Consider the following 8,263-nt stretch of genomic DNA (forward strand, 5'->3'; position numbering starts at 1 on the left):
CCCGAATAAGATAGTGTTAAGAAAAAAGAATCAACTAAGTAAATTTTAAAGGTCTTATTGGGTTTATTCAACTACCCATGAATTGGGGGCAGCATCCCATCTAGCAAATAGAAAGGGTCCTGGGATGGAGCGCCACATCAGGCTCCCTGCTCCGCTGGGAGCCTGCTTCTTCCTCTCCCACTCCCCCTGCTTGTGTTCCGTCTCTCACTGGCTGTCTCTCTCTGTGTCAAATAAATAAATAAAATCTTTAAAAAAAAAAAAAAAGAAAAGAAAAGAAAAAGAAAGAAGCTCCTAAGGGCTGTACAAAATGGAAGACTTGCATAGGCAGAAGGAGGCAGGATGAGGAAATTACTAGCAAGTAGTGGATTGTTTAAGACAAGGTCACCTCCCTTTTGGGGGATGGAAGGGGTCTATTAGGCAGATTACCTCGTTATACTGACCAGGAGATTCTAGACCGACTAGCTAAGATTACATTTGTGGGCGAGGCTGAAACTGCAGTTAGGTTAGGTGTTAAGTCTCTGTTTGGTGACATGGGCTTAGCACGAGTGACTCCATTTGGGGCCTGTTGTCTCTTTTTTAGCAATGTGAAGTGATCAGTCCCCACGGTTGACATGCACTAACCAGTGGCATACATAACCTTATCGTTAACTGTATCTTTTTTTTCCTACAACATGACAGAACCTAGGAATTGATGACCAGTCGAGCAATCATAATGGTAGTCCTGGTATCTGTGGGGCAAAAATGTAGACATCTTTTTTGAAGTTCATGGACTCCTTTCTCTCCACTTGCCCACAGCACCCACTAGGCCAACCGACTCTACCATAGGAGAAGCCGATGGCATTATTAAGGCCTTGTCTATGCTGATGTGGACATACAGAAAGAGAGAATTCCTCCACGGAGAGAAATGGGGGAGAAATGAAAGGATGGAACCCTGGGAGCTGGTTCAGGATCACAGTGAGTGTCCTGGCAAAATGTACGGAACGTGCAGGAGAGACAGGTCAGGGGCAGTTGTGTTGGTCTTGTGCAGAGGGGCTAGGTTACTCTGCTGGGACGGGTGGGCTTTGTAACGTGTCCTTTTTTTCCTCTTGTACTGGTAGCTATCAGCCTCGGTCATCTAAGGCAGGTTCAGAGAAGGGATATAAAGGGATTAGAGTAGAGGATGGCTAAAGGCAAAGCTGAAAACCACACCCAAGGAGGTGGAACAACTTTCCGCTGGATGCCTCAGTTTGGCTCAAGGTGAGTGCGGCAGATGGGGGTCAAGTCTCTGGAGACCTTGTCTGAGGGGCAAGCAGGGTCTTCACGAGGTGGGATCTCCTGGAAATTCATAAAAGGAAGATCATAGAGACAGGAACTACGTGAAAACACAGGCCTAGTACTTGGACCAGGATGCTGACACTGACTGTGCATCGAAGGGTGTCAGCGATAACATGTGTAACAAAAGAGAACCAGAGGGTGCATGCCGAGGACATTACCTGTACCTAGTCCTGGGGAAGGACGACAGGCCAGGGGTTGGTTGTCTTCTTTAGAATGAGAGTTCCTGGTGCTTACCCCACCTCTCCTTCCTGCAGATATCTATCTATGTCAGTCGCTGTACTGTACCCTACTCTGTGCGGTATAAGTTGGAGCCAGAAGAAATGGAGCCGCTAAAGGTAATGCAGGCTCAAGGCCCATTGTGTGCCCACACCGAGACCCACCTCTTCTTCCTCCAGCCCCTGGTTTGTTTCCCTGTCCCCACCACAGCCTCCCAGTGGCTCTCTCCACCTCTCTCTGCAGCTGACCATGAACAAACATTATGATGTTTCCCAACAAGTTCTTGCCTCCAGAGGCTCCACTTTGACCCAGGTACACTTGACAGCAGTAATTCTAGGGCAGGTGAGGGCACAGGGATCTGCCTGGAAGGAAGACTGAGGGATGGTGATGTGGGGAGGAGTTGGTGCTGGCCCTGGACCCCTCTCAGCCTTCTGGTTGCCTCTTCTTGGCTTCCCAAGCACTTGCTGGGCCATGATATAGATATAATCCTGAATCGAGGGAATTGCATGGCTGCCACCCTGCAGATCGCTGAAGAGAATTTCCCTGAGGTGAGGCCTTAGGCCCGGTGCTGATATTACGGTAGAGGGTGGAACCCATGGGCTGTGGGGAGATTTGTCTCTGAGGCCCTAGACAGTAACTGTCACTCTAACTCTTCTTCGCCAAAAGCTGCTGTCCTTGAACTTGAGCAACAACAAGCCATATGGGCTGGATGGCCTGTCTGACATTATACAGGTGGTCTCCACAGTCAAGATCCTGAACCTCTCCAAAAACGAGGTGGGAAGAGGGAGCCAGCTCAAAGTCGGGGTTGACAGTGGGTGGTAGTGCTCATCTGAGAGATGACAGGAGGCAGGAGAAGGTACCTGGGTGGAAAGGTAGGGGCTGGGGCACAGGGGCCCGAGTGTGTCTCTTTCCCTGGGACTCCTTTTACAATTTCCTCCTCGTATTTCTCAGCGGAAGTCAGCCTGAGAGTTGCACAAGGTGAAGGGGTTGTAGAGCTGTGGCCAGAAGGGAATCCATGTCAACTTTCCTGGGGACCTCTGACCCTAGGAGCCTGAGCTACCCAGCAGTGCCCCTCTGCGGGAGGTGGCAGCCATGGGGAAGACCACATGCTCTGCCTTCTCTTCTGTCTGTGTCCCTCACCTGTGCTTAGAGGTCTCCTTTCCTTCCTCTGACCTGCTCACCTGTTTGCCTGGTCTGGGGTCTGTTTTTTACCTTTCTGCACTCAGCTTTCTCTAACATGACGCTATGTCCTGGATGTTCGTGTTCCCCACCCCACACTCCTCATTTGTTGAAAGCCTGACACCCAAAGATGATAGTGTCAGAAAGTGGGTTTGGGGGAGGTGCTTAGGTCATGAGGGTGTAACCCTCCTGAATGGGATGAGTACCCTTATATAAGAGGCTGCAGAGAGATCCCTAACCCTTTCTACCATGTGAGGACATAGCAAGAAGGTGCCAGGCATGAACCAGGAAGAGGGCCCTCACCAGAAAGCGGCCATGCTGGTGCCTTGATCTAGACTTAAGCCTACAGAATGGATAGCAGTAAATTTCTGTCATTTATCAGATACCTAGTTGGTAGTATTTTGTTATAGCAGCCCAAACAGACTGAGACTCATGCCTTCCCGTGAGTGTGTTCTAGGAAGCAAGCATTGCCCTCCTGCTCAGGAGCAGAGTGACCACCTTGAGCCCGGTGCTGGTGCCCTGGACTGGGAAGGGCCTTCCTGCCCAGGGCCTCATGCTGAGACAGGCCTTCCTACGCCCTGCTGAAACAGGGCTCCCCTCCCTGGTTCTGAGAGGACCCTCCTTTCTTTGAACCAAATGTACCCTCCTTCTAATCTCAGGCTGTCACGATGGCTTTCCTGTCCCATGCTGAGGGCCGAGGTCCTGGGGGGCTGTTCCCCAAGGTCCTGTTGCCCTGGCCCAATGCCAGGAGCTGGGCCCTCCTTGGGAGAAACCAGGGTTCCCTGAGTCAGGGGGCCGGTAGTGGGTGACTGCCAGTGAGCAGAGGGCTTCCTGAGGCAGGAGTGGAAGGCAGAGGGCAGAGGTGCTTGAGAGCACAGAAGGACAGGCCTCTCAGAGGCACCGCCCCCTCCCCTCCCTCCGCAGGTCACATCATCCTGACTGGTCCTTCAGAGGAGCCCTGGGTAGCCGGGCACGGGTATAACCCCTCAGGCAAGGAACCGACTGAGACAAGCACAGGTGCACTGGGGCCATCAGGAGGGACGGCGGTGATCATAGGAGGGGACCACAGACCCTCAGCTCCACGCTGACCTGGGGCTTGACCCACTACTCCTTCTGGGGTAGGTCTCCTGCCCCCGTGGCTGCCTCGTTCCCCATGTCTGGCTCAGACCGAGCTCACACAGGTGACAAAGGTTCAACCAGCATGTCCCCGGCCCAATACCTGCATGTTTTCCATTTCTACCTCAGGTGCCAGGGCCAGCCAGGGCAGATGAAGGAAAGGACTGCAGGCAGGGAGCCATTTGTCCCTTCTCCTCTCTTCCTCCCTGACCCCCACCACCATGGCAGAGTTTCTTTCCCTTCCCTTTGCTTTGCGTTCTCTCCCTCCTTTGTCTCTACTCCCCTATGTCTCCCTCACCTCTCCCTTCCTACCGTCAACCCCTCTTCTGTCTTCATCCGCCTCCCTCTCCCTCCCTGCCTCCTGGGTCTTGCCTCACTCGCCTCCCTGCCCCAGCATCCTGGGCCACCCCTGGGGGGTGTCATGGTCCTGCAGAGTGCTGGACCCCTAGTGAGGTAGCAGAGCCCTGGGCTCCCACCCCATTCCCTCTTCTGTCTGGAGCCTTTGGTGGGGACCTGAAGGAAGGAAGGGAGGCAGGAAGGGGAAGGCAGCCCTGGAGCCTGGGCTCCAACTGTTGCTTCTGGTGGCACTGGAGACGGGAATCAGGACAGTCTAGGTGGGATTTGCCCATTGGGAAGGAAATGGAGGAGAGAGGGGAAGAATATGAGCAGTGTAGAGGACAAGGGAGGGAGGGAGAGAAAGAGAAAATGCACTTTCCCTTTGGGTCAGTCCACAGGGGAGGTGTGCAGAGAGGGCCCTGGTGGCTGGGACAAGTAGTGTAGGTGGGACACACTGGGCTGGGTGCCCAACCCTGTCTGACCTGGACATCCTGGGTGTTAGGGACAGAGGTTGTGGGGTTTGATGGCTCTCACCCCATATCCTTACTTTCCGAACTTGCATTGCTTAACCTCTCATTTCCCTCATTTGCAAAAGGAGCCTAATAATATCCATCTCTCGGGCAGCTGTAAAAATGGAGTCAAACGAACTTGTGAAGTGGCTGTCACAGGGTCTGTATATAGTCACGATGCCTGTCACTGGGAGCAGATCGTTCTGATGGTCGCCCTCCCCATTCTTGACACCCTGATTCCCAGAGAACAATTGTCCCCTTCAGCATGAATATCACATAAGACCCTGACTGGGGAACACTGTGTGATTGTGTCAAGCATGAGTAATTCTAAGGGACTGTTGTTGTTTGTTGTGGAAGTGGAAAGAAAGCCTCAGGGTTCCGTTCATACCTTCTTCCCGTACCTCCCACCCAGTTTCATTGATATATAAGTGACATTCAATTTTTTGTAAGTTTATCTGTACCTTCACCCAGACCTTCACTGCTTCCCCTGCCAGCAATTCCAGGTGAGTGCTCTGTTGTGGGTGGAACTCCCAGCCCAGCCTGGGTTTAAGGGTATGGGAATGTGGTTATGTGGTCCTCAAGGTTTTCTCAATATTGTGGAAAGCCAACAGGTGGATCCAAGGAGTCTAGCCTAGTGGTTAAGAGCATGGGGTATGGAACCAGAATATGGGTTCTCTTCCAGACCCCAACATGCACCAGCTGTGTGACCTTGGTCAAATCACATGACCTGCTGTGACTCAGTGTCTGCCTCTGAAAATGGGGGTTAGACAGTCTACTCCTTGGGCCATTTTATGGAGCAAATGAGACTCTTAAACCATCCCTGGGGTGCAGGTAAACTTCCTGACCTAGGGAACCTGGTAGATAATCTCTCCAGAGGTGGTCTCTGCGGGAGGGGTAGAGGTAGCAACCAAGCAATCTGGGGGGCAGGCACAGTAAGGGTATGGAAGGAATCTGGTTGCTGAGTGGCAGTGGCAGCAGGATTGTTGTTGGGGGAGTGGGGTTGTCCATCTGTCTAGCTGTCCTGGGGCTCAAGTTTCTCCAGTGTAGACATCATGAATGACACATTGTTGTGAGGGACGCCAGCCCCAAGGAGACCCAGAGTGTATTCTCTATCCCAGTGCCCACACCCTCCTGCAGCCTCTTGCCCACCGCCCACCGTCTCCCAGGAGCAGCAGAAATGATGGAGGTTTTCTCCACCGAGTCTGGGATGAACCTCCAGTGGTCTCTGAAGTGAGTGCCAGGGGTGCGTGGAGATAGGAGGGAGCTGGGAGGAGCCGAGGAGGGAATAATGAGAACTTGAAGATAATTTGTTTTGCTTGTTTATCTCACTCATTATCACCCTGAACATTTCTGTCTCTGTACACATTAAGTTACCTAGTTGTTTTGAACAGGTGTATATTACTTTTATGAATTCTTCGGACCTCGTTCCTTTATTGACAGACATTTTGGTTTCAGGAGTTTTCCCAGTACACACCGTGCCACAGGGCTCACTCCACGGCATATGTTGCAATAAATGTGGAGCCATGTTTTCTTTGCGCAGATTGGGAAATGGCACTGCAGTCAGACTGTCTCCACTTTGGTCCTAATGGATGTCACCTGTCCTTTCTCTATCCCAGGTGACTTCATGACAGCCACTGGGGCTACACTGGTTCCCACTTGGCCCAAGGTGAGGTTCAGGAATTCAGGACAAGTGAGTGGAGACTGGGTGACCTGTGGATGAGACTCAGGGCTCCTGGCTTTGCTGATCTCCCAACTACCCACTTCATTTCCTCCAGGCCAATCACAGGATCCCAGAGGAGGCCCTCACCCACTCTGATCCAGGATCCTGACAACACAGCCCTGACAAAAACACCTCGGGTGTGGTCCTCTTCATCCTCATCATCTTTGTTGTGTTTTTCCTCCAGTCTGAGCATATCCTTGTGACTGAGCAGGAGTTTGCTTGAGGCTGGGAGGCCAACGTTTAACTGACACTAATCCGCCCAGAGGTCTAGTTGTTCTGTGTATTTGTCTCACTCAGAATCCCTGATTCTTTTTTTTTTTTAAGATTTTATTTTTAAGCAACCTCTACACCCAATATGGGGCTCGAACTCACAACCCCGAGATCAAGAGTCCCGTGCTCTACAGACGGAGCTAGCCAGGCACCCCCTGATTCTTTTGATAATAAAGAATGGCATTGCATGTCGTGTCAAATCCCTGCAAAACCCATTTGAGGCAGGTAGTTTTGTACTACAGATGGAGACAGGTAAACTCAGAGAGGGTCAGAGACCCTTTGGGAACAGCGGGGTAGAGTCTCAAATCCTGGACCCCTTAAAGACCAGGCTGTGTGTGTGCTCCCCAGAGCCATGTGGCTGTCGAGGTGGGGAATGCTCTGTTCCCCTGGTAAACACGGAGATGGTGTTCTGTGCCCCTAGCCTTTTATTAAAATGTTTTTATACAGAGAACAGTATAATTGCTTAGTCATACAAATCTACTTAAATTTAAAAACAACTTTGGGGGGGGGAATAGCATTAAAGAGCACATGAAAACCTGGGAAGTAAAAATTACCCACATATATGGATGACATAGGATAAATGTCCTTGATATATAAAGAAATCAGTAGCGAGATGCGAAACCGATATTAACCTAGAATTGTTATTAAAAGCAATAGGAATGCCCAACTAATCTATGAAAAGCTATCCAACCGCAATAACTACAAAAATGTAACTGCAAACACTGAGATGAGATACAAAATGAGAGAAGAAAGCTGAAGATTGTTATTTTCAGGAAAATAGAGAGAGAGGGAGAGAAGGAAAGGGCGAGGGAGGGAGAGGAGAGAGAATTGTGTGTGTGTGTGTGTGTGTGTGTGTGTCTATATTGATATATTGTGTATAGGAAATGTATAAAGTCATTACTTGTAAAAGTATAATATGTCAGGTAAAAACATGTGGAGATGACATACCTCTGAGAGGTAGGCATTTCTGTCTTTACTTCAGAGCCCCCTCCCCGTTTGCTGGTGTACAGGGCAGGTCTCAGAGACTGCAGGGGATAGAAAATCATTTGTATGAGGAAAGCCCTTCAAGGACAGTTCTGGGAGGTTCCACAGGTAGACCTTCCTGATACCCAGGAGCGAAGGGGAAGGAGATGGGTTTAGATGGAGGGTCAGAACTGGTGGCCCTTGAAGAGGAGGGAGCTGATGAGGACATGGCCCTTCAGCCCCATAGCTCCAGGGCAGTCCCCAGGTTGCTGCTGTCTTGCAGTTGAAAACCAGGAGTGCTCTTGGCTCAGAACCTTCCCAGAGTCATGAGAAGATGGGCACAGAGACTGGTACCCAGCTAGAGCCCAGTACTTCTCTGCTTACTTCACCTTTATTCTCTGTTTTCTCTTTCTGTATTCCCCACCTTCAGCTGGGTTCATCTGTTACTTTGTACCATCTGGCAGTTAGTCCTCACTTCCATAATTCACACTTTGGCTGGGTGGCAGGAATAATTAATAATAGTAATAAAACTGAAAGCAGCAACATTGACAACAACAATAGTAAAAGATACCAACACTTATAGCACACATAGTAGATAAATTACTTGGTCAGAATCATGCAAGTACCGGTTCCCAGCATC

At 50.6% G+C, this 8,263-nt stretch overlaps 1 protein-coding gene across 6 annotated transcripts; it reads left to right on the forward strand.

Moving 5' to 3' along the window:
- The first annotated feature begins 249 nt into the window (after positions 1-249).
- On the forward strand, positions 250-6,848 carry LOC103674754 (nuclear RNA export factor 5-like). Of its 6 annotated transcripts, XM_040629773.1 has the most exons (8): positions 250-954; positions 1,569-1,649; positions 1,774-1,842; positions 1,989-2,078; positions 2,197-2,304; positions 3,634-5,900; positions 6,287-6,336; positions 6,446-6,848. In XM_040629773.1, exons 1-6 carry the CDS (start codon positions 916-918, stop codon positions 3,646-3,648), a joined length of 402 nt encoding a protein of 133 aa, XP_040485707.1. In that variant the 5' UTR covers positions 250-915; the 3' UTR covers positions 3,649-5,900; positions 6,287-6,336; positions 6,446-6,848. The 6 variants fall into 6 exon arrangements, 1 of the variants encoding a protein (XP_040485707.1); XR_005834694.1 differs by lacking the exon at positions 1,989-2,078 and having other exon boundaries at positions 1,569-1,842; positions 2,197-5,173; positions 5,789-5,900; XR_005834690.1 differs by lacking the exon at positions 1,989-2,078 and having other exon boundaries at positions 1,569-1,842.
- Positions 6,849-8,263: the final 1,415 nt, after the last annotated feature.

The sequence above is a fragment of the Ursus maritimus genome (genome assembly GCF_017311325.1).
Source record: "Ursus maritimus isolate PB19 chromosome X unlocalized genomic scaffold, ASM1731132v1 scaffold_X1, whole genome shotgun sequence".
NCBI lineage: Eukaryota > Metazoa > Chordata > Mammalia > Carnivora > Ursidae > Ursus > Ursus maritimus.